The following is a 27,052-nucleotide window of genomic DNA, read 5'->3' as shown; positions in this document are numbered from 1 at the left end:
AAAAACCTTGGCATTTTGGTAATTTGTCTGAGCTGACCGGTTAAGCAATGGGAAATGAGACTTCGTAAGTAGCTTACCGCACCGTGGAGGTGTTCGCTTCTGGTCAACGCCGCCATCCGTACGCACGCCAATCAGCTCAGTGATATTAAAAGACAAAGGAAGACTTAGGCAAACTAAGCTGCAGCGATGCTTCACAGTTGTTGGAACGGACTATTCTTGGCACAAGTAATACTTTTCACAGGAGATAGGAAGTCAGTCTTGATAAGTGTTTGTGAAACCCATTTGCAGTCTATGCGGGAGACGTTCCATGCAGAGGGAAACACGCACTCTCGCAGGCGTGCGCGCGTACAGTCACAGTAGATGCACACAGCTGTATTTGTGTCAGTCGATAAGATAGTGCTGAGAGACTGCGAGAGACAGGGTGTGGTGGGGGCGAACGGGGGGAGTAAGACAGAGACAGAGAGAGAGAAAGATGAACAGAGAGATTAAAGATGGGGAGAAATGGAGGCAGGCAGAGGGGATGTTGGAGAGGCGCTCCCCACCGGCTTACTAAAATCATTGCCGGCCCAATTTCACAGGAAGCACTAAACCCGTCCATTATCTCCCGGCTCGTTGGCTGTCAGACGCCAGCTCGTCCACGCCCTGACTGATGATGGTCAACCCGTCTGCCTCTGCGACTGTCTAACACAAGCGCACCCCCACCTCACCCTCACCCCCCCACATGTGTGGGAAGCAACCTCCGGGCTGGTTACATAATTCATGCACTGTGTACCTGTTGCCCTCAGGGGCTGGATGGCTGATATGAGGTAAGCTGAGGTTGTCAGTGTCTCGATCTGTGTGTGTGCGTGAGTGTGTACTCGTTTCTTCTGGCTGCACCACACCCACGACGGCGTTTCAGCTCTCACCTCAAAAGCGTGCGTTACATAATCTGCAACTTGCCTGATTTCTTTTTAATTAAGCTGAGCAGTGACATAGAGCCACTTCGAAACGCCAATGTGCTTTGCACGGGAAACAAAAGGATTTATTGATGACCTTGCAGTTTTTTCTCCAGACAAAACAGCGCCGGCCAAGGCTCACACATCACGCGAAATGGTTGAAAACCTCAGTTCACACGGAATAAAACTGAATTTAGTCAGGCGAATGTAAAAACACCCCCAAACTGGTTGATAAATTATAGCAGAAGGCATCTTTAATATTTACAATCTGATTTCTGTCAGCTGGTTTACATCTCTTCGTTCTCTCCTGTTCTCTGAGCTGAACTGAGCAGAGAGCACAGGAGATATTCCAGTGCGACTGAAACGTATTCATTGGGAATTCAATATGGCTGAATTCACAATGAAGCCGCTGTCAGTCACACGTGTTTCGGCTGTGTGGTCAGACAGCAGAGAGTTGTCTGAAAACTGATGGGAAGCAGCTCTTTAAGATTAAAGCTTCGATCGTCGTCTTTTCAAGCTACATGCTCTCCCTATGGAAGGTCGACAGTGCCACAATTCAATAAAAAAATAATAATTGAACGGTTATTTAAATGTTTCATTCTGTAATTACAATGGAAAAACCACAAAGAAAATACATTGGGCACAACAGTGCACAGTGCTTGTGAGAGAGCAAGATCAACAGGGAAACTTTCTCAACCACCAACGTTGAAACCAACCGAGCGAACGTCTTGTGCCACCAGTTCACGCCGCATCTTCCTGACTTGGAAACGGAAAAATAATCCAGAACTGTTACGCAATTCATTTAGTTCTCATGTGGAGACAGCATAAAAATAAACCAAAAAAAAAAAACCAACATAATGATTAACTGAAAGTGTGCCACAAAAAGTAAATTTTCTGATTAATCCTGGGTTTTAGTTACCCATTCACAAAACGTGGTTCACATTTAGGTTTTGACCCTTCCTATGATTAAGTTTGACACCAAACATAAATTGAAAATGAACTGACCAAGTGTGCTGGTTAAAAAAAATCCGATGCTAGGATCTTTGAGGAGCCAACAGAGATTAAATTATTTGAAGGAGCACTTGAACACCCAAACTGTTAACTCGTGAAACAGGGCTAATTATTTTAGTAATTAATTAATTTAGATGTTAGTTGAATTCCCAATTAATTATTAATCATCTCACATATTTATTTATATGATTGATAATCATATAAATGATTTTTATAAATATTTATTTTATTACAACAAATCAATCACACAATTATGTCTTACATTGCGGTGTATTTGGCACCTGATACCAATCTACTAAAACTGGTATTTTGGTTGTAGTTGGCTTTTTTGAACAATCAGGGGAAAAAAAAGTAACTTAAAAAAAAAAAATTGATTTAGATTTGAATCTGCTTGTCCACCTGGTCTTTCCTGCTGCCTTAGGGTGACCATATTTTACTTTAGGAAAACCCGGACAACCTTCGGGAGGGGGGTAGACCAGAACACAGAAAGTCTAAAAGCGGGAAAACTACATACATTTGCGCTTTCGCATGTTGTTTGCGTACTGACAGCCATCTTCTGATTAAGAACAGGGCTGCCCGCACTGACGCGGCTCAGGGATTACGTGACACGCAGTGCTGTGCGCAGTGCCCTACAATGCACTGTAAGCTATGTAATGTGTTTTGAGGCAGTTGACCAAAATCCCGGACGATTTTTAAATTCCCCCCGGACATCTTTTTAGGTCTGAAAAGTAGGACATGTCCGGGAAAAAGAGGACGTCTGGTCACCCTATGCTGCCTACACACGGACAACCCGATGCTCTCTGAAGCCTTTACTTCTGTAAAGTTCCTGCACAGCTGTGTGTGTAAGCACAGACTGCCATAAGTTTCTAGATTTTTAAAAAAATGTATAATTTGGGCTTACATTCAGGAGAGCAGGTGGGTTTACATTTTCTTGTCCCTATTAGTGTGGTCACGCTTTACTCTTCCTTCATGTTTAATTTAAACAAGTCAGTAGCAACAGGAAAGCTTTTCAATTCATCTGAAAGCCTTTGTTAGTTTGTCTTTAAGGTACTTCAGCTAAATTCAAATCACTAGTGAATGTGGTAATCTCAAAATGGCGCTGTATTTATAAACTGTTAGCAAGGATATGGCTACCGGACAACATAATGAACCCTGCCTCTGGCCAATGGCAAATGAGCTGCCACTTAGCATTTCAGCATCTCACTATTGACTGGTTTATGTGTTTGTTTCTCTAAGGAAAGACAAGATTTACTTGCTCTGCCAATTAGATTTATGGCCATTTTTGGCTTAATCCTTTGCCGCCTGCCTATGTATTCATCTTAGGCAACACATATTCAAGCACATAATGCCCCATAAACCCCACATTAATCTTCTTGTTGTGTCGAACACAAAGGAAAAGACGAGAGAGAGGGAAACAAAAAAAAGTTTCTCAGGATTTGTTCGAATCCATAACAATCACCTTATGCGCAGCATCTTTTAAGAATGCAGTGACTTGTTTGTATGGTGGAAAAAGCGGGATAAGATCTTTGCTTTGGGAAGACATCTGGGCAGACCTGTGAATCACACCGAGGTGTACTCTGTTTTTCCAGCTGCCTTGGAGTTATGGCAGCTAGATTAGAGTATTTCTTGTGGCTCTGCATCCTTTAAAGGTCCCTGGAGGCTCGGGCTGTAATGCTGTTGCCGCTTTGGCCAATAACGTGTCAGGAGCTGTGGTCGGACTCACCTATCATTTTGCAATGGTCTTTTCATTACATAGCCAGAGCAATAATGTGGACAGAGGGGAAATGATGGAAAACACAGACCAGGATTACGATGATAAGGGAAAAAAGAAAGAGAGATGGAAAAATTCATAAGCAGATCTGGAAGTTTCCAATTGCAGTTGGTTAACATTTACACTGAAGGAAGCTTTAATATGAAGAATTAAACCAACACAAGGCCTCGGTGCATTCACACATCACTTCACTTGGGCATAAGGAGGACAGCTTCATTAATATGGAGCCACATTGAGAGCCCTGCACAAAGCACCCGCATGATTCAATCTGCCAGTCATATGGAACGTACATACTCCAAGTTGCCTTGGCCCAGCCGTGATGGGTTTACGGCGCCGGCTGCGTGAGTCAAGTATATGATAGGGAACGGAACGTTTTCGAGTGGAGGAAGTCGGGGGAACGCTGTTGCTAGGCGACCGTAATTGAGGGCCAGTGAGTCTGTGTTGCACTCTGATGTGAAAGGAAAATGCGAATGAGTAAAGGTGTGCGCAGACACAAAATGTCCCCCTTTTCGCACATTCACACTTACATTTAGTGAAGCAGCGATGATGTGGCGACTGTTTTCGATCATCACTAAATGAATTTTAAAAAAGTTTGCCAAAATAGTTTTTTTAGGTTGATGCCGACACTGCACTTTGGGTTTCAAAGCGCTAAGTATAAATCTACAACCTGAATTAAAATGTAGACATGCTTTGAATGTCACGGACAGTTCACTTTGAAACGCCTAACTGATGGAGTTGTTAGCATGATCTGGTAGGGATAAGGTCTTTTCAGCAAAAGATGCCATTTTTCTAAACCCGGCCTGGTGCCAGTTGGTTAAAGATCGGGTGATTCTAGTTACCAGTAATTATCTACATACACCTCTAACCTTCATAGCCGATGAGGACGATCATTGTAAATACCCCTGTAACTTTTAAGTCATTTTTTACTTCTGTCTATAATAACTTCAGGGTACTTTTAAAAGCACTGTTCCAATAGGAGCAAATGAATCCTATCAAACTGGAAAGACTTTTCTTACCTATCATGGGTGATTCAATGAAGCTCCAAGCATTGGTCTGTGGTATGTAGGACTGGAGGACGCCTGCCGAGCGGCCAGCCTCGTTCACACCCCCAAAAACGTAGATCTTTCCTCCACACACAGTGGCAGCCGCTGAATGGACCGGCTTAGGGAGAGGAGAAACAGTCTCCCATGTGTTGGTGATGGTGTCGTACCTGCAAAGAGGATAATAACTCACTAAGTCTGATCATTTATCCGAATCTGACAAAGGCGCATGATGAGAGAACAAAGGCGCAGTTTACAGAAAGCCTCTGATTTTAAAGTTCCCACCGCTGTGAAACCCTCAGTTTTGGCTGCAGAGCTGACAGATGTAATTAGCAGGATGGCTACACCACCAGGGAAGATGAAAAAGCCCAACCATTACATACAATGACAGCAATTAAAGCAATTACGCAAAACAACGCACGTTGGGAGCTACCAGCCATTAGTCTTTAGAGTTGGGCTGAGTGTCAGCGCCGAGTTTTGGACGTTTTGCCCTCTCTGGCAGAGACCAACATGTAGGATGACAGGGCCTGACCCACCAGTCTGCAAGACACAACACTCCAAAGCTCTCTGGATTTCGCCCTTTTCAAATGCGGGTGGTTTTATTCCACCTCATATTTCTCACACTCGGAGTCTAGCGAGCGCAAGCTACATGGGTTAGCATTTAGACATGAGCGCCATTTGTCTCGAGGTTCCATTAACGCGCCGTAATCCTGCATCCACGGGCCACTGATCAAAGCAGCCGCACCGACAGCTCTCCAGCTGGAGGAGGCCTCATTACGGAGCCGCAAACAGATCCGGGACCTGTGATTAAAACATACATCCAATTCGGGCTAAAGCAAACCTTCCTAATCAAGCCTGAGTCTTTATTGTCAAACACAAACATAAAAAAAAGAAGAAGATAATTAAAAGAAGTCTGAAAATCAGCTGCCAGCATCCTGCGGGCAGCAGAACTCACACTTAAAACACTTCAGGGATGCTTGGGGTAAAAAAAAAGAAAAAAAAAGCTGACTCTCTTCCTAAAAGCATTTTTTAATCGGATTTTTCCACTGGGATCAACAACCTTCATTAGGCCACAGGTGTCCTTTATTTTTCTTTTATGTGCTCGTGTAACAGTATTTATTGCTGCAGCCCCTGTGGCATTTTAAGTCAGGCTGAATTTAAATGACACCAGGGAGCACTACCTGATCCCCCCCACACACACCCCGCCTTCTAGAAAGAAGGCTTTTAGATAAAGTGCAAGAGGAGATGTGCGAATTACCCTTTGGGAATATTCTCCTTGGGGTTCTGATAATGTCGTCGGCAGCTGCTGCAGAGAGGATGGGCTTAAAATCGACTGTCAGTCGAAGAAGGTGGCGACACAGAAGCCACTCTGAGAGGTGGACTCAAAACACTCTGAAGTACCAATTAGCACTGTTTAAACATGGACACACACAGCACACAAACCAGTCTGAGATCGACAGAGCTCTGACAGAACCGAGCTCTGTCGAGACAGAGTAACAAACACGTGTCTTGGTCTCCAGCAGATGTAATTACCCCTCAGACTAACATCGGGAGAGCTTTGTAAATTTAAGGGTCAGACGTTGCTGAGCGATTCTGATTACAGGACAGACAAGAGTCCAGCATGGCTGCTGCTGCAAACAACCAGACAGAGAGGGAGAGAGAGGGAGAGGGGGGGAACAAAAACCTGACTCATTTCCACACACTTTAATGGGGCGATTTGAAGTTTTTGAAGTGAGGTTCTGGTATAAGGAGTTAATATCTTGCAAGCAGTGGGAAGCTCTCTTTATTTTGGACCAATCCAGATTAGTTGGTCCCGGAGGCTGAAGCTAACAGCCAGTTCAACAGGGGCCAACTCCAGAAAGGCCTTCTACCATCTTAAAACAACTTCATCCTCAGAAAATATGATAGCAATTGTACACCAATCATGAACATTTAAACTGAATTTTTACAAGGGAAATTTAGGCTGGAGGATCTTCCTGTGTGAAACTAGTATTGTACACAATTGTTATGACGGACAGCCCAATATTAAAGTGTAAACAGTGTAAAAATGAGTTAAATGGTGCCGATTTAAATTGTAGTAATTAGAGACACAAGATAAAATAAAATGTGTTGACCAGAACTGGACGATTTTCAGCTTGTTTGGCCTTGACTGATGGGCAGCCAGTTCCATGGGTATGATATGCTTAAAATCAAAACATTTTGGTGTGTTGGTGTGTGTTACCGCCACATCAGAAAGAGACAAAGTTAGCTTTTAAGACCACATGATTATGTTAAGGCTGCTGTGGGTCAATGCTAGAAGTAGCTAGTTGTCTTGCAAATGGAAAGCTTTGACTTTGATTCCAAGATTACTATATTTTTGACATGTTGATGAATTAACATACATTCATATGCACAGTGGAAACAGTCTTGAAGATAATATCTACAGTCTCTTACCTCTGCTCTTGGAGGAACAGCCAATCAGTGGCAAAGAAAATTAACAGCTGCCTTGTAAATGCAAGCCAATGGCAAATTAATTAGCATCTATGCAATTCTGCTTCCCAAGATGGATTTTCTTTCAGATATTTTAGATATGCGCTACAAATGTTCCATAAAAATGTGAAATCTGATAATACGTGAATCTATAAATGTAATCCACAAATGGGCAGGACCCACTAATTATGGATAGAGTGATAGGCTATCCACAAATCATCTATTTATCCTATGATTTGTGGACAGGATAAATAGATGAGTTAGTCCATCTCATCTATTTAAGCTTTCAGTCTCACCCAAAAGTAACAATCTAACATTTCCTCCAATAAAAAAAAGCACATGACTGTTGTACAATTGCTATCCATGTTTATCACCAATACAAGTTTAGTGATAACAATCGTTTCCTGCTGTTAAAGTTAACATCCTGTCTAATGGCCTGTGCTCTTGGAAAAATTATGAATTACTTTTCAGATTCACAACACTGTTTTTCTGTCTCCTTATGTTTCAGAAAAAAAAAAGTAGATTTGTTTAAAATTAGTACTGGCAGATTTTATAGAAGCCACAAACGTCAATCGGTAAATCACTAGCTTTGATGGTTTTGCCATTTACATTTTCCCACTTATTTTAGATGGATATTTGTCCTCAGACACATTCACCATGTTTCTGTGCTCAGTTTGTGTTTCATGAGGGATGATTGTTGGCGGCGCATCACCTTCTACATTCGTTAACCGTATACATAATCAGCGCTTTCTGTGAAAATAGCTGCTGAATGTGTATGTGATGACTATTTTAAGCTCTTAACGTAGTGTTTACAAAAACCGTTACGAAGTGTTTCAGACTGGAGTTGTTTGAAGAAGATACAGGTCCGCTTTGGTCTTGGATTCCTCTCTGCTGACAGCTTTAGCCTCTGGGACCAACTTATCTGGATTTATACTAAAAAAAAAATACAAAGAGAGTTATCTAGTGCAGGTGCTGACTGCTTATAACTGCTTACCAGGAGAAAAAAAAATAAAAAAATTTTGGAAACATCCAATTAAAGCCTAGAAAGATGGTAGTAGTAAACAAATTCCGCATTGAGAGTCTACAGAGGAAAAAGCCTATGAAATATTCAAATGAGGATATATTTCACAGTTAAACACTCAACTCTGTTACAAACCCAGCTATGTAAATAAGCCGCTTCCGTAAGCTAGAAGATACAAGCGGTGAATCCTTCAGCAGAAGCACCTTCAAAGTCCAGAATCAGTCCTAAAAGCGCGGTGTCACAATTGCACGGGGATGTGGAGGGAGGCAGTTGAGATCGTTAACAAGCCTCATCTTCATTAGCAACACATTTTTAGCTGTATGATGGCGTGACTGAATGTTTGAACGGAGTTGAGGGCAAGCAGCTGCAGCCAGGCGAGCTGCAGAGCTGCACACTGGTTTCATTTGCATACTCCCAGGTCTGCGTGTGTTCAATTAGGCAAAGGCGCAGAATTAGATTTGTAGCATCTTAGGAGAACCAGATGATCTTCTAAGGGCAAAACTTCTAGCATTAAAATTCTTGAGGTCCCTCAAGACGGATCGTTAGATGAAAAAAACTCAGAAATTAATACAAAACCTGGTTTTATTTGAATAATTTGATTTGGATACAAGTGCTTTGCTCAGATTTCAGTCCACAAATGAAAAAAAGAAAAAGAGCCGTACGCTGAGTAACCAGTGAGATTTCAACATATTCAGACATGTTTGAATGCAGAACACCGTCTCCACCATATCATAGAAAATGGGCTTTAAAAGGCCATTAAAATAAGCATGGCCGTACTTTGATTCTGTCAAAAGGAACCGGAGTCCTGATGAGGAGAAACACTTGCAGGTCAGGAGAAACTCAATGTCTCCCACTGCCTCTGAGGTCGCCGGTCTGATTGAATTCATTACACAAGTGATTCACCATTGAGCATTTAATTTGAGCCGTGACATTGAGGCTGACGCTAAAAGAAATGAATAAGGTTTGATTATATCTCCGAGGCAGGGGGAGACGGAGAGGGAGAGCGAAGATTGCAAAAACAAAGTCGCTGCCTTCCCCGCCCGTTTTCCTCTGAAGGTAGACGGAACCCCCCACCCCACTCCTCCATCATCGCTGGGACACTGTAGGAGTTTATCCATCATCATGTTGTGCCGCATCGATTGCGTTTCTTAAAAAATGTTTGTACACAAAGACCGATCGCTGCTTGAAGCCCCGTAATCGGCGTGTAGCTCCTGACAGGGCTCGTTTCATCACGCAGGGACAATCATCTCTAAAAATGCAGCTGCGGGATTACAACATAACAAACAGCGCAGGATTGGGCGCTTTTTATGACGCCTGACAAACACAAAGACTGATGGGAAGGGATTGTGGATAAAAGAAAGATGCCAGACTCTTGAGCAGATTTGGCTAGGAATGTGTTTTCTGGGTTAAAAAAAACACAAAAAAACACAGTTGCTGCTTGCAGCATGAGCCACAGCCAGCATGTTGACAAATCAAAATCATAATTCAGAATCACGCAGGTGGAAGGCGACCCATGCGGTGCGGCCGCTGTTGGCGCACGGGCGCCAGCTAACATCTTTCAGGCTTTTGTTGGCCCGTGAACAGACTGGGTAAAGAGCCGCGAGGTTTGATAGGTACAGGTGAAATTGGACAGTTGCTGTGGAAAAAGATGCTGCCACACCTGTCATGTTCATTTATGTTGACATTAGATGGCTTTGCCACATCTCCACCTGCCTGCTCTGCTCTGAGCAATGCTAATGAAGACCTATATCCACGCTTAATATGTCAGTCTGCAGACCATTAGGAGATTACTCAGACCAAATAGCAGGTGCTAAATTAAAGGTTAGGAGCAAATTACCTGAACTGCATTTTCATTAGCAGACCATATTTATTAGAGAATGGTGGACTGATAAAACATTTAGCCACAGGGTGTGTATTACAGTCATGATAAAAGGATAAAACCGGGATATGCTCAGAATGACTCAAATGTCTGCATCTGTGGAATATTTTTAAAAAATTGATTGCATTACAAAAACACAGACTTAAATGTGTTTTATAGTAACGTATTTGCAAACAGCACAAAGGACATCATTTTGAAGGGGAGGAAAAAGAATATGCGGCTTTTGATCTTTCCTAGTACATGAAAATCTGAAAATGTGCCTCTGTAATCAATAAGTATACAAAGGGTATAAATAAAACCACATGTTTTCATCTAATCTCTGCATACAGAGTACCTAAGCTTTAATGACAAAATTCCCAGAGTCTAATTTCAAGATCTTTCCCTGCATATTTTAAAAATATTTTTTTTAAATGGAGCATTTGAGTAGAACATAATTATGCTTGAACTTAAAGGTTTTAAAAATAACAAAACTTCTCAATACTAAAAACAGCATTTTTTTTACAGTGTACCACAGGGTCATTTTATTGTTTTTTTTTGGTATCTGGACTATCTTTTCGACTCTACTTCTAAATCTTTGTCAAAAACAGAGGAGTTTTCAAGGCTAACTGAAGCTTCTTCAAAGCTCAGTTTGTGAACTTATGGTGCTTTTGTTTTTGTATTCCAGTTTTGATGTCCATATGTACATTCAGTGTGAGAAAAACCAAAAATATTCATGTCAAATCAAAGTGTGATTTTGAACATCAAAAGACAAACCATGTCAAATGAATATAAATCAATGTGAAAACCGCTATGTTACACTGAAAAGGGTTCGGATTTCTTCCATACTTATTCAGACCTGAAAAACAATAAAGAAGATTCCTTTTTTCTTCTCAAAATTGGGTAGGAACCTTGTTCATGATAACGGTTCCATGTGGTTTGTTAGAGAACATTAGTAAAGACATTTGAAGAACACAGTAGGTTAAAAATAAAGTTGTGGAAGAAAGTGATAGCAGGCCTAGGTTATGAAACAATATCCCAAGGTTTGACCGGCTCTCTGATCTCTATTCGATCCATCATATAAAAATAGAAAGCACATGGAACAACTAAAGCCAAGCAAGACATTTATCTACACTGACAGACCACAGAAGAAGAGGATAAAGGAGCCATGACGCCTGATGCAAGTCTGGAGGAGCTGCAGAGACCCACTGTTGAGATGTAAGAATCTATCAGTACAACCAACTACTTGTGTTGGCTTCCGCAAATTTAAATTTTAGGAAATAGTGGCAAGAAGAAAGCTACTGCTAAAGGAAAACCATGAGAAGTCCTGCTTTACACAAGCCAAAAATGTGCTTTGAGTGAATTAGATCAAAAAGAGATGGTGGTCAGAGCTGAACACCTTTGAAAACCACGTATCAATGTTCTTCCACTTTGCAAATATGCTCAACTTTTAGTTTATTATGTGAAAACTACGAGTTTACAATGTGACAAAACGTCAATGCATGAATACTTCAGCAAGACATTGCAGTTATATACAGTCCTAAATGTTCAAAAACTCAATTAATCCACAACTGCTTGTTTAGGATTAATGGTCACACACATGAGATTAATAGTCCCACCTGTTGAAGGAGATGCAATAGCAGTTTGTTGGTCTGAAGATTTCTGATGAGCACTAATACAACTCCAAAAGTGAAAGACATCAGAAATATCCTTGGAGAAGCACTTGCTGCCTCTCTAGGTTATAAAGCTGTTTATAAACCACATGGAGTGCTTCGATTAGCAGACACAAACTTTCTTTACAAATAAAAAGTACCACTGAAAGACAGTTATACAGGTAGACGTCACATCGAGCTCAGTGCAGGGTCAGACTTTGCAATGCTCTGAGAAATGTTAAGAACTACATGTCAGGCTGTCCAGATATTAAATGTTAAACTCCACAGACAGGAAAAAAATAAAAGTGACTGACATTTTGTCCATGCGTCGGGCTACTGAAAGCTTCTTAAAAGTTCTGTCGGGAAATGTTGGAAGTTTATTCTGAACAAACCAAAGGGCTTCCAGGTCCGATGTAGAGATGTCTGTCTGCAGAGAACAGTGCGGTTGGGCAAATCAAAGCAAAACTCCAGACAAGCGATCAGGTTCGGTTCATTTCGTGGCCGCAGGACTTCAGCTTCTGCTGGTCACTGCATCCACTGCAAACCGCAGTGTTAAAGTATTGAGAGGGAACTGTGATGTTTCTGGACCTGACAGCTGAAGCTCGCTGCAGAACGGCTTTTAGGACAACGGTTCCAAGCACATCAACAAATCCACAAGAGAATGGCTGAGAAGGAAAGACTGGAGGTCCTACAGTTGATCAAGTCATGGCGCTGACCCAAACAGCTGAGAATTTCAAAATATTCCTGCAAACCTCAACATTTTTTTCCTCCACTTGGGTTTAAAAACTTTTGCTCATATCAGACGCTTCACTTTTTTTTAGTCATTTGTCAAGTTTATAAGAATAGTAATTTATAACAGAGGCTCTATAGACTTGAAAGAATCAGAAGTTCTTAATAATATGACCACAAATACAAATGCATAAAATTAAAAAGACATAAAATGTAATTTCATTTGTGCCTCAAACCACTTCTGTGGGATGATATTAATGTTTTCCTCTTCTTTTTTTTTGGTTATCTACTAATACATCAATGCAGCATCTCCTTACGGCTTCAGCTGTAATGGAGTCAAGTCGGCAGAAACACACAAGAGGGCTAAAAGCTGAACAACAAAACATGAGGCGACTCTCTCTTTTCAACTTCCTCATTCTGTCTGTGACAACCAGGCCAAAGCCAGCCAGCTCTCACAAAGGGACGGGAACCCTTCCAAAAAAAAAAACAGATATGGAAAACCCTCTCTCAAGACAAACAATTTAGGAACACAGATGGAAACTGTGGTTTTTAACAAACGAAAACAAAAAAATAAATATAAAAGAGCACAGCGGACGGCGGTGGTTGAGGACTATTGTTGGCGACAGATTTCAAAACATTAAATGTCCTTGTGGGTATTTATAGGAGCAATAATGCATCAGTGGATTTGTCTAAAAATAAACCGCAGAGTAGGACGCTCAAGGTGCGTTTAGTGGTTGCGGGACAACAAAGTGGCTCTACGACAGCGCAGGAGACTTCAAGGTCAGATGTTTGCAAATAGGATAAGTTAAAGAGATCATGGATGTTCATCGGTACACATATTCATACCAGAGATTTTTTTTTTTGAAACATAAATAAAAAGAAGCAGAACACTAATTTGCAGAACTAAAATACCAAGTCTACGTTTTTCCCCTGCAACTTTCAAAAGCAGCACCAATACAAAGCATTTCTAGCCATCGTGAAAACCTGAAATTTGAGGTCATCAAAGTTTCACATTCAGCCACAGAAAAGCTGGAGACACACCAAACTACTAAAGCTTTTTTGTCTATAAATCACATCCTCTGTATCTAAGCAATTTCTCATTTCCAAATTTCACCGCAGTGTTTTGCGAGTAATCCTAAACGACGACGGCAGGAAGCAAAAAACATTAAAATATTGATGTGTTTGTATCCACTTCAGTCTTTTTCTTAAAAAAAGGTGAACACGGCATGGTCGTGGGAGAGGCAGGGAAAACGCGGCGTGCGAGCAGGAAATGCCCCTCGGGTCCTCGCTTTGTTACATTAACTGGACAATATACATCTGAGTCACAGATCAGAGAAATTAATAGATGCAGCAACGTGTCAGTTGTTCTGCAGACTGCATTTAGATTTGCTCGACATCAAAGAGGCCGTGTGGCTGGTAGCGCTCCTATATTTTCCTCTGATTGTGAGGCAGCGTCGGAGTTAAGTAGCTCCAAGTAAATATAATGTACAGCAGCAGAACACATGCCAGGCATCCATAACTACATGTTACTGCGGGGCTTTGGTCTCGCGCAGCATGAAATCATTACTACTATCTGATGGTCAGTTTCCGCCTCCTAACGCCGACTGGTCGCGCTCCGGCTTTACCCACACAGACACACTGTCAACCAGCCTGTCTCCAAAACACACAAATGAGATGCAATCTAATCAGAAGGGAAGCAGCCGCGGCATCAGAGCCACTACGGTTAACTGAAGTGCACCGTGAAGATGGCGAAGCGCGCCTCTCTCTCCTCATCACACATGTGATCATTTACAATAGATGGGCTGCCTATCACTGAGATGGTGACATGTATAATTTCCCCGGAGACACAAACTCCCCCCATTTATAGTGAGAGGAGAAAGAAAAACAGAGAATGAGGAGAGGAAAAGAGCACAAGGGTTCTATAAACCTCAGGACTGACGAAAAAAAAGAAAAGAGAAGAGGATCCATTAAAAGGCAGAGGAGCGCTCTGCACTGCAGCTACAAGCATTCTGGAATGACACACTAAAAAAATGACACACATGCTCTGACAAAACCTTCAACAATTTAAACCATCGACCACAGCCGGACCAGACGGGTCCCACAGCAGCGTAACCTTTAAGAACAGTGTGTGCTACGAGTCGCTTAGCTGTTGTTTTTTTTTGTTGTTATTATTTTTTATTTTAAGGCACTCCTCGGCTGCAGAGAGCAGCTGATGTTGTTCTAGGTACTACCGAGCGCCGACACATGCCCTTCGGTTACAGACTCGCGTTAATCCCCACTGCATACACTTGTGTGATCGGCTGCCCACACACACACACACACACACACACACACACACACACACACACACACCCACACACACACACATCCGCCGACTGATTTTCAAGTTGTTTCACTAAATCTGTTGTGTCATAAGTTTGTTTGTAGGTCTGACATCCTGAATAAGTTAATTTTTTTAAGTTGCAGCTAGATTTTTCATGTATGTGATTTCTTAACAGTTACAGCTATTTCTACTTTGAAGTTTACAGACTGACAAAAAAAATGTTTTTTTTTTTAATTTATTTATTTTTTTACATACTTTACTGCTTTAGTGTTTGTTTCTATGGTGTACACAAACTTAAGATCAAATGGTTCAGAGGTTTCAACATAGAAACCTCTGTGTTGAATATAGATGTTTTTTAGAGGAATGCTGACACATCTAATAAGTTAGAAATATTGACAAAATCAATAGTTCAATAAAAAAATAACTTTTTATTATGTTAATTTGATACAGAGTGATATATTAGAGGTTTCATTGTAACATTGTATCATTGTAATTAATGGTGTGCTTATAACCTACAATCATCAGAATGAACAAAAACTCTTGAAATACATGACTTTGTGTGTAACTAATCCACAGTGGGTTTGAAAGTCATTGCGCCACTCTTAAAAGTCCAGCTTTAGCAATGTAAATAAAACAAGAACATGATAAACCATCGAGACATTCCCTTTAATGTGACACGTACGTAAATAACTCGGGCAAAAAACAAGAAAATCTGGTTGGTGTGGAAAGCAAAAACTTTAAAAATCTTGTTGAATAAACGTTCGCACATCTATATTAACAGGTTGTTAAAGCTTTTGATTGGATTTTGTCCATTTACTTAACGCCATGTCAACTGTTTTAGTTAAGTAGTGGTAAGTAGACAAGTGAATTTATGACTGTACTATCAGTGTTTACATTTTATGTTGACTTTAAATCCCGAAACAAGGACTATACAAAAACCTCTTCACCATTTCTTTGAGATTAATACACAGAGCTCCGTGGAAAAGAACTGCATTCAGTCTTCAGATTGATTTTGACAAGTTATTGAACTGATTGAATAATGAACGTCAATCTAATGTAGTTTGACGCTCGTTACAGCAATGACAACAGTTTCTCCAGTGCCGAAAACAAGCTCATTGAAATTATGCTAGCAGGTAATTTGTCCTCGCTAATAAATGCATTTCATCAGCCCATACACTTATCGCAATTGCAACAATGAAAGATGTACAATGTTTGTGGCATGCCTTTGTCAGCAGCGAACAAATTACAGATGCATTTGGGACGTTTCACCTGCAGACTATCCCAACGTCAACATCCTCGTTGTTAGCCTAAATACCTGCTGATATTGGCATTTTGCTGAAAGTAGGCGCCCCCATTAAGCCCAAAGTCTTCAATACAAAGTCATCCATATGCATTGCCATGTTCAGACGCGGTTAATTTGGTTTCTGTAACGCCACCGGAGGAGGCAGGAGAAGAGAGGGAGCCGCGTTTGTATGTGAGCGCATCAATCCCTCGTAGCCCTCTGTGTCCTGTCAGAAGTAATGAACTGAGAGCTTGTGATTTGGCTGCAGAAAACCAGGGCTACTGTATGAATCAGCTCCAGCCTGGAGGGCGTTCAAAACAATTTGCACACATATATTGGCATCATTTGCTTGCATTAACATTGTCTCAGATTTGCCCAGAATGTTCATTAATATCTAGGGTCGGGGGAGGAGATGGAAAGCAGGACATAAAGGCGGTAAAAGTGGAAGTCCAGTGCTGAACTTTTTATGGACAATTGGCAAACACTCACAGGACTTGTCTTCTATACAATAGACGCTACCTTGTGGATTTTCTTTCTCTTTAAATCCCTAATCTGTGATGTCCACCTACTCCCAGCTGGGCAGCATCTCCCTGATGCGCGCGACAAATGTGATAAAGGAAAGGAAGAAAGACGGAGAGCGCCGATCTATCGACGTGACTATCAACATCGGACACGAGACAGAACATCCATTTTGGGAAGGAGGACGGGAGTGTGTGGGTGTGTGAGGACAGAGTGAGAGTCGATCTGTGTTGTGTCAGCTGCCATCTGTGTGTCAGAGCACATCGCAGAAACTGTGAGGCCGGCGCCCACACCTTCAGTGTCGCCCTGCTCTCTGTTGGGCGCCGACGCTCACACATGCTGCACATTTCTCCAAGACACCAGCTTCCCCCCCCGACTTGCTCATTTTGGAAGCTTTTTCCTTGGACATGTCGGCAGACGTTAACAATCCCTGGAGAATGTTGCAGACGCACGAGAACATTTGCTTCCTGTTGGTAATTCATCAGCATTACCTAAATGGTACAAAGATGCAGTCAGTGACATTACCGCATTTCATTTAACACACAATTTGACAGTTTACACTACATGTTATTTTTTTCTCTCTCCCTCTCGCTCGTACAAATGTCCTCAAATGATGCAGGAGTAACTTGCGCGAGCCCACCTTTTTTGCCACGCTCTAGTTCACAAACAACGGCTCTGCAAATTTGCCAGAGATGAAAATCAAACCGGCGGCTTTGTGACAGTTAATTTGAACTCGTTTGCATGCACCTCTGTTCCCTGTGTTGATTTTCTTCGGGTATGACAGCTGTTTGTACCTGTGTTCTCTCTCTCTCTCCCCAGGTTGCTAATCAATGTCTGATGGTGAAATCTGCGCAGTCCCACCTCGTGGAGAGGCGTCTCGGAGCCGCTCAGAAATGTAAATGTTCGGTATAGGGAGCGCGTCGTTTTTCGCTGACAAGCCTGAAGCCGATCCAACAGCTTACTTTTGAGTTTAACACGTTGAATTGTTTTGCACATTCAGCAGCAGTTGCTCGCAGATTAGGCTTCATTATATGTTCATGGAGGCAACTCCTACAGAACGCTAAAACGGGCAGCTATAGCTTTAATGTTCATTCCCTATCAAGTTTGTTTTACCCAGCAAATAATACAAATGTTTGTTGTAGGAAACATCAGGGAAATTGAATTGTAACAAAGCTAACACAGCTAATCTAGCATAAGCTAGCAAACATGAGCTTACTGGCTTTTTGAGAGATTTTTAATAGAGGAAACTGACCAAAGTCCAAAGGGGTCGGGTGCACTGTGTGATGGGTGGCGGCTAAGGGAGGGGACCCTGGCGGTCCGATCCTCGGTTGCAGAAACTGGCTCTTGGGACGTGGAATGTCACCTCTCTGGTGGGGAAGGAGCCGGAGCTAGTGCGTGAGGTCGAGAGGTTCCGGCTAGAAATAGTCGGTCTCACCTCGACGCATGGCTCTGGTTCTGGAACCAGTCTCCTTGAGAGGGGCTGGACATACTTCCACTCTGGAGTTGCCCAGGGAGAGAGACGTCGGGCAGGAGTGGGCATACTTGTTGCTCCCCATCTCGGCGCCTGTACGTTGGGGTTCACCCCGGTGAACGAGAGGGTAGCATCCCTCCGCCTACGGGTGGGGGGACGGGTTCTGACTGTCGTTTGTGCTTACGGGCCGAACGACAGTTCAGATTACCCACCCTTTTTGGAGTCCTTAGAGGGGGTACTGGAGAGTGCTCCTCCTGGGGACTCCCTTGTTCTGCTGGGGGACTTCAACGCTCACGTGGGCAACGACAGTGAGACCTGGAGGGGCGTGGTTGGGAGGAACGGCCCGCCCGACCTGAACTCGAGCGGTGTTCTGTTGCTGGACTTCTGTGCTCGCCATGGATTGTCCATAACGAACACCATGTTCAAGCATAAGGGTGTCCATATGTGCACTTGGCACCAGGACACCCTAGGCCGCAGTTCGATGATCGACTTTGTCATCGTTTCATCGGATCTGCGGCCGTATGTCTTGGACACTCGGGTGAAGAGAGGTGCTTAGCTGTCCACTGACCACTACCTGGTGGTGAGTTGGCTCCGGTGGTGGGGGCGAAAGCCGGTCAGACCTGGCAGGCCCAAACGTGTTGTGAGGGTCTGCTGGGAACGTCTGGCGGAATCCCCTGTGAGACGGAGCTTTAACTCCCATCTCCGGCAAAGCTTCGAACACGTCCCGGGGGAGGTGGGGGACATGGAGTCTGAGGACAATGGAGTCCGTGCCTCCATTGTCGAGGCGGCCGATCGGAGCTGTGGCCGCAAGGTTGTCGGTGCCTGTCGCGGCGGCAACCCTCGAACCCGTTGGTGGACACCTTCGGTGAGGGATGCCGTCAGGCTGAAGAAGGAGTCCTATCGGGCCTTTTTGGCCTGTGGGACTCCGGAAGCAGCTGATGGGTACCGGCGGGCGAAGCGGCATGCGGCTCGGGCGGTTGCTGAGGCAAAAACTCGGGCGTGGGAGGAGTTTGGAGAGGCCATGGAGAAAGACTTCCGCACGGCTTCGAGGCGATTCTGGTCCACCATCCGGCGTCTCAGGGGGGGGAAGCGGTGCAGCACCAACACTGTTTATAGTGGGGATGGTGTGCTGCTGACCTCTACTCGGGACGTTGTGGGCCGGTGGGCAGAGTACTTCGAAGCCCTCCTCAATCCCACCAACATGCCTTCCACTGAGGAAGCGGAGCCTGGGGACTCTGGGTTGGGCTCTCCAATCTCTGGGGACGAGGTCGCCGAGGTGGTTAAAAAGCTCCTCGGTGGCAAGGCCCCGGGGGTGGATGAGATCCGCCCGGAGTTCCTTAAGGCTCTGGATGTTGTAGGGTTGTGTTGGTTGACGCGACTCTGCAGTATCGCATGGACATCGGGGGCAGTTCCCCTGGATTGGCAGACTGGGGTGGTGGTCCCCCTGTTCAAAAAGGGGGACCGGAGGGTGTGCTCCAATTATAGAGGGGTCACACTCTTAAGCCTCCCTGGCAAGGTCTATTCAGGGGTCCTGGAGAGGAGGGTCCGTCGGATAGTCGAACCTCGGATTCAGGAAGAGCAGTGTGGTTTTCGTCCTGGTCGTGGAACACTAGACCAGCTCTACACCCTCAGCAGGGTCCTGGAGGGTGCATGGGAGTTCGCCCAACCAGTCTACATGTGTTTTGTGGACTTTGAGAAGGCGTTCGACCGTGTCCCTCGGGGAGCCCTGTGGGGGGTTCTCCGGGAGTATGGGGTACCGGGCCCTTTGATACGGGCTGTCAGGTCCCTGTATGACCGGTGTCAGAGTCTGGTCCGCATTGCCGGCAGTAAGTCGGGCTCGTTTCCGGTGAGAGTTGGACTCCGCCAGGGCTGCCCTTTGTCACCGATTCTGTTCATCACTTTCATGGACAGAATTTCTAGGCGCAGCCAAGGTGTTGAGGGGATCCGATTTGGTGGCCTTAGGATCTTATCTCTGCTTTTCGCAGACGATGTGGTCCTTTTGGCTTCATCAGATCGTGATCTGCAGCTCTCGCTGGATCGGTTCGCAGCCGAGTGTGAAGCGGCCGGGATGGGGATCAGTGCCTCCAAATCCGAGGCCATGGTCTTGAGCCGGAAAAGGGTAGAGTGCCTTCTCCGGGTCAGGGGGGGTGTCCTGCCCCAAGTGGAGGAGTTTAAGTATCTCGGGATCTTGTTCACGAATGGGGGAAGAAGGGAGCGGGAGATCGACAGGCGGATTGGCGCAGCGTCTGCTGTCAAGCGGGCGCTGTACCGGTCCGTCGTGGTGAAGAGAGAGCTGAGCCAAAAAGCGGAGCTCTCGATTTACCGGTCGATCTACGTTCCCACCCTCATCTATGGTCATGAGCTTTGGGTCATGACCGAAAGAACGAGATCGCGGATACAAGCGGCCGAAATGGGTTTTATCCGTAGGGTGGCTGGGCTCTCCCTTAGAGATAGGGTGAGAAGCTCAGTCATCCGGGAGGGACTCAGAGTAGAGCCGCTGCTCCTTCACATCGAGAGGAGCCAGTTGAGGTGGCTCGGGCATCTGGTCAGGATGCCTCCTGGACGCCTCCCTGGTGAGGTGTTCCGGGCACGTCCCACCGGGAGGAGGCCCCGGGGAAGACCCAGGACACGCTGGAGGGACTATGTCTCTCGGCTGGCCTGGGAACGCCTCGGGATTCCCCCGGAGGAGCTAGAAGAAGTGGCTGGGGAGAGGGAAGTCTGGGCCTCCCTTCTGAAGCTGCTACCCCCGCGACCCGACCTCGGATAAGCGGAAGAAGATGGATGGATGGATGGATGGATGGACCAAAGTCCAAATCACCTGAAGTGTAGTGGTTACGGTACTTATTACCAATTTTTTTCTTTTTAATTCAGTTTCGACTGAGAATTCGCACAACAAGAGTTGCGCACCAGGAAGCATGTTGAGGAGCTGTGAGCGTAACGTAGATCTATAAAACTCAGATGCACAGTTTGGAGCAAACAAAATGCCAATGTGGAAAGACTCCAGCAAATGTACCTCCCCAACAATCTAAAAGGGACTACAGGGTATCCTCAACACGTTGATGAAGTTCACCAATCTACAATGAGAAATATTATTTAAAACATAAAATATTTCAGTTAGTTGGTAATCTTTACATCAGTGGATGTCCCACTAATTTCTCCACAGGATCAGTTCTTGAAAAGCTCAGTGAAAAATGACAACAACTCAAAAGCTACATCCTAGAATCTATAGGGTTAAGTTAGCACTTTAAATGACAAAGTCCTTTCAGAAACAGAAATCTAAACAGGTACGGCTTGTTTGGAAAAGGAGCCAAGAGAAAGCCTCTTCTCGCTCTCTCAAAAATATTTTTATACAACTTCTGGAACAATTTACAGTGAAAATATTAGGCAAAGTAGAGAGGTTGGTCTGAAGGAAAATCACAACGCTTGGAGAAATCAAACAAACGGTACATCGGCTCAAACCCTTCACACCAACTGTGAAGCAAGATGGAGCAGAGATGACGAACTGGGATAGTTTTACATGACCAGGGCACTTTGAAGTCACTTTGTCTACAACATAGTGTAACAGTAAAGCTCAAAAGAGGTGTGCTGGAAACGCCCAGTCAAAGTCCAGACCTTGACGTGACTGTAGTGTTGTGGTGGAACCTTTAAGAAATCTGCGAATGAAGGAATATCCACAAACCTAAGCTGTTTTATCAAAGAGAAGGGAGGAATTCCTGCATCTAAGGGAAGTCAGAAAATGTCTGAAAACATCCTGGAGTTATCGAATCACGGGGGAGCCTCAGAGTTTATTGTGCAGCTGTTAGGTAAATTGTTAAATCTGTCTCAATAGGTGTTTAAACCTGACAGCAGCTTTCAAAAGTTTGCCTTTGTTTTTTGGGGGTTTTTTGCAACAAAAACCAACAGCATGAAATATTGTACTTGTTTTTGTAGACTTAAGATCAAATTTATATTAACTTTTGAAACTCCAGGAGGTTTTATAATGTCTCAATATGGCAAACCCCAGAACTACTAATTCATTTTTTTAAAAAACTCTAACTATAATTTCTGGACATGTTGAGAAGTATTTCTGCTTTTATTAATACTAGAATTATCATTTTCCACTCCGTTTTTTTTTGTTTGGTGGGGGGAGTTTTCAAGACTGTCTGCCTGACTCTGGAATTTATTTAACTAATAAAATGAAAATCAATTCAGAAACTCTTTCTTGGATAAATACATCAATGACAACATGTACATTTTGATTTAAGATAACTAATGATCCAATGAAAATATAATAAAGCTAAAATAAATATAATCTGTCTCATACACAACATCTAATACAAACAATTCATTTACAACAACCATTCACGGCAAAAACTCATTAGTTGACAGCCAGAACGTCATTTATCTTTCTTGTCTATTCAAGTGTTTTTACCATGTGTAGCTGCTGCTGACTGCCAGCTGGCTAATTATCTGAAATATCTGGATCTACTCTGACTACAAAAGAGAGAGAAAGAGTTTAGTTTAAGTTACATTTTGTGCAGATGCTCCTTTTATGTAGAGATCATACAGTATTAGACCATGTTAGCAATTTTTTTCATCAAGCACAGACCCTTTTCTAAAAAAAAAAAAAATCTAGTTAGTCCAAAATGTTTCTTTAGCAACACACGCCAAATAAAAGCTACAAGTGAATCGCATTTAGCACTTATTATTCTTAAAACCAAAATAGGGCTGCAAAAAATCTCATGCGAATAGCTGTGGAGCTGCCTCAACTTAAAGAGGCCCTTTTATCATTTAGCTCAATTTTTCCTCTAAAATGTCATGAAAAGATGGATACTTTTTAAAAGCTAAGAGGAAAAATCGTCACCTAACAGCAGCTAACTGCATTAAAAAAAAAAAAAAAATCCAACAAACTACACACACACCCCATACACGCCCTCACTGACGCAGAAACACTTATTTACACCCAATAAAAGAAAATTTATCTGCAAAATTTGTGCTTCTGAACTCTAATTTTTACTCACAAAATGTAAACATGCCAGAGTACACTTGGACTTTAGGTGTGGAAATAGTTTGAGTGGGCGGTATGAGTGCTGATCAGCATGGGCATGTTGAAAATATCAGCATTATACCAGAAGCCTAAATTATCATATTTACAAAAGATGCAAGTTATAAGCAAATAAGATGTAAAACACTAGTCACGACAAAAGGAAACATGTTGTTTTTACAGCTGGGAGCCGAGTGGGGTGCTAGAGTGTGATGTTGAGAGTTATTTTCTGCCTTTCATTGTTCACCATCCCAAACATGAAGAGGTGCTTTTATATGATCTATTTTATTCTGTCATATTCAATAAAATCCTCGCCAGGACAGTGGAGAAGCCGTTACTTGCACTGCACTTGAGACAGCCGACAAAAACCAATTGAAATGTAAAAACGGCAAAATGAAAGCACGTTTTGCTAACCACTATAATTGGAAAAACGGTCTGTGTTGTCGTTCTGTACATATTTGGCTTAAGCTACGTTCCACTTCTGTTCGGGAGCTTTAATTTATTTTTATCGGACTTTTTCTACTTTCTTTTGCCTTTGTCTCCTAAATAAATAAAACACCCTGTTTTTTGCGAGGTCATGTAATTGGAGGTTGCTGGAAGGTTTTTCACACGCCATCGGAAAATCTGCAGGTTATCATTCTTTTCAAGTAGTGGCACCTTCACTGCGGAGTTAATTTTTATGCGGCCTTGGCAGCATTAAAGGCTTTGAAAAGCAGCTGAAGACTTTTTATTTAGACAACCTTTTAAGCTGAGAGGATGTTTTATGACATAATTCGTTGCCTTTATTACGGTCACTTATCTTTTTTATCATTCTCTTGTTCCACTTAACTGTGAGACAAGAGGCCAGGTAAATTCTACACATGTTCTCTTTGTGTAACCATGTAAGAGACTGCGTCAGAACCTGTGCACTGCTGGTTTGGTTCTTTTTCTTTTTCAAATATGTTTGCAGTGAGAATAAAAACACAACTGGGTGATGAATTGCAGATTTCCAGAAGAAATTTTCACAAAACTAAGATTTCTTTTAAAAAAAAGAATCTGAATTAATAGCAACTTCTAACAATTGTTTTACTAGTTCTGTAGCATTTGAAATGCAATTTGAAACTGTCTGAAGTTCAAACAAATGGTTCTTGTATGATTATTTTTCTATCTGAGGAAGAAATTTGATTGCAACCAAGCAAATGGAGACAAAAAAAATGAAAAACATAAATGAACATAATCTAAAGAACTCTGATTAATTCCCTTTTGACTGATCTGATGTCATCAAGACGCATGCGTTGGCAGGTGGAAACTTTAATAAGAGGCTTGATTTTATCTCAATTTACAGCAAAATAGCCAAACAAAACAACATTACGTTTGTTTTTTTAGGATACGTCTAAATCCGAAGTGTTTGATTTTACACAAAAGTCTGTGTTCCCTTTGTTCTCAACCATTGTACCGTTACAATAGAAGCAAACAGTGGTATGAAAATCAGAAGGCTACAGTGCAGTGCTTTACAAAAATGAGAAAGTTTTTGAAATTACTTAAAAAAAATAAGACTAGAGGAATTGTAGTAAACAACTAGTACTGAGAACAAAAAGAAAGATTAAAAATTTGAAACAGATGCACCTTCTCAGCCATACAGTACCTCTCAGCAATAATTGGTTCTGCAAACAAGCACCTTCAGTAAAATATAATATTGGCACACAAGCAAAGCAGAAGTTTTACCTTAAGGCTGTATTTTCTACAGTTGCTTAATAATTTACAACTAAATATATTGAAAAATGAATATTGTACATGTAGTATTAGTGTAAAACAAAGCTAGTTTAAAGCAGAATATGCTAAATAAGCTACTTTATGATCGATTTTCATGAATTAGCTACACCTTTAAAAGCCGGAAGTCCCAGAGCAGACGGTGGACCCCACGGTTTAACCTCTGAATTTCGTCTTCCGCCATGAACTCAGAAATCTCCTGAAGGGCAGCCCTGTTGTGCTTGTTATTTGCTCATGGTACACACATCTGACAGACTGTGTGTGATGACATCTGGGGATCTGATGGAGTCTCGGTCTCTGTGTGAACAGCCTGAGAGCGCGCTCGATCTGACAGACCGAAGTCAAGGTCAGTCAGAAGACGCACGCAGAACACACCCCACTGCCATCGATGTTGGAGGGAGCTTATGCACACACACGCACGCACGCCTGCACACGCACACAGCTCATTAACTCTGATGGATTACAGCTCATTTCGGGCCTAATAACAGACATACTTTTACACACGACGCATGGATGCACAAATCAGACTATGGGAGCACGTAGAAACACAGATGGGCACGGACCTGCCACCTCAGTGTCACCTTCAGCTAATCCTAGCGAAACAGAGAGCAATCCATCCACTGGCCCCACAGACTTACCCATAATCCCAGAAAATGAACTCATTCAGAGAACAAGACTCCTTCCTCCGTGCTCCTGCACACAATCTGGGCACCCGCGCCCAGACAGACAGACAGACAGACAGGTTCTGTATATGTAGGAAAAACATCAGATGGTACGACACCAGTGTAGATCTAAAGAGACACCTTGAGAAACTATCAAGGAAGGAAGTTTGGGAGAATTGATAAGAGGGGTGTGTGTGTGTGTGAATATTTTTCAGTCTGTTAGAGTGTGTGTAGACGCAGATTTAATTGGATGGGAATGTCACGTAGGACAGGGGACATGAGTGCTGTCGGTGGTGTAGGTCGTACACCAATTACTGCTCCTTCACTCTTCAAAACTAGATGGGAGATGGAAGGCTGAGACCTCACTTCATTACCAAAGCAAGCTTCTGTGTTGATAGCAGCCAAGTAGGGCATCGCTGTGGGCCCATGTGGGGAGCCTGCATGTGTGTGTGTGTATGGAGTGATGAGAGGAGGAGTGTGTTTTTTTCTTTTCATTACGACATCTAGAAACTGAGAACTGCTGCATCACCCACAGCTGGCTGGAATGATCAGGAAGTAAAACGATGACACGGAGTAGGGGGCTGTGGCAGTGGGAGGTAGATATACACATTTTCTGTTTTCTGCTGCAGCTACAACTTCCAACACAAATTAGTGTAATATTATGAAAGGAAAAAAAGACAGCACATGGCTTCCATGTTTTTTTTTTGTTTTTTTTTTACAATAACAGTGTGTTGAGCGAAAATGTGTCTCAATCAGCTTTTCACATTTAGAAATGGAAAAGAAATCCCCATTATTTTCTTGCATTAAACCAGAACTCTACTTCAGTCAGAGTGGATCGAGAGCATCTGAACAGCTACAAATTTTCAATTAATTTACTGTAGATCTGGACCAAGGCAGAAGCATTCCAATACATGAATGTACATGGATTTATGCCATTTCATTTTTAAACTCCTCTGATCAGAGCATCTCCTTCCACACGATTGCTGCGTTGCCTACATGTCTTGTGGCAAACTGTAAAATGGGGCAATTTCTAGCCTTCAATCAACAACATCTTTCTTCTTGCCATTCCATTATTCAGGACGTTGTAGTGCAAGACTAACAGTCATCCTGTCAACCGACTCTCCCTCATGTTGTTGTAAAAGTAGGCAACTTTTACAACAACATGCTTTGTACACATTTGTTAAAGCTGTCACTATGTCATGACAGTATAACACGAGGCAGATAATCTCTGAAAAACATGAGCTTCTCGCTCCTGGTCACGGACAACCAATCAGAATAAGGTGGAAAAATTTAGCACTATCAATAATGCTTGTGTATGAGCTGCCTAATGTGGTAATGGCATAGAAGCAGCTTAATGTTTCAGAAAAACTATTTATCCACTGTCATGTGAATGCTAACTAGCCTTAGCATTTATGGTAGGCTCAGTTGTGGGGAACTAGCATAGTGTAGCAGAGAGCTAGGCGGAGGGTGTGAGCGGTGTGTACATGACGGTGATTGAAAGCCTGGCTCTGATTGGTCGTTTCTGGCCAGGCCGTGTATT

At 43.0% G+C, this 27,052-nt stretch overlaps 1 protein-coding gene across 2 annotated transcripts in view; it reads right to left on the bottom strand.

The window, feature by feature from the left end:
* Positions 1–27,052, bottom strand: part of klhl29 (kelch like family member 29) — a 276,752-nt gene that overhangs the window by 12,481 nt on the left and 237,219 nt on the right. For both annotated transcript variants that reach the window (XM_028039722.1, XM_028039721.1), the window contains one exon: positions 4,734–4,927. In XM_028039722.1, the coding sequence (XP_027895523.1) occupies positions 4,734–4,927 (194 nt within the window). The remainder of the gene's footprint in view (positions 1–4,733; positions 4,928–27,052) is intronic.

This window comes from Xiphophorus couchianus, chromosome 15 (genome assembly GCF_001444195.1).
Source record: "Xiphophorus couchianus chromosome 15, X_couchianus-1.0, whole genome shotgun sequence".
Taxonomy (NCBI): domain Eukaryota; kingdom Metazoa; phylum Chordata; class Actinopteri; order Cyprinodontiformes; family Poeciliidae; genus Xiphophorus; species Xiphophorus couchianus.
Note: the sequence above shows the minus strand (reverse complement) of the source record. Positions and strands in the feature narration are given on the sequence as shown.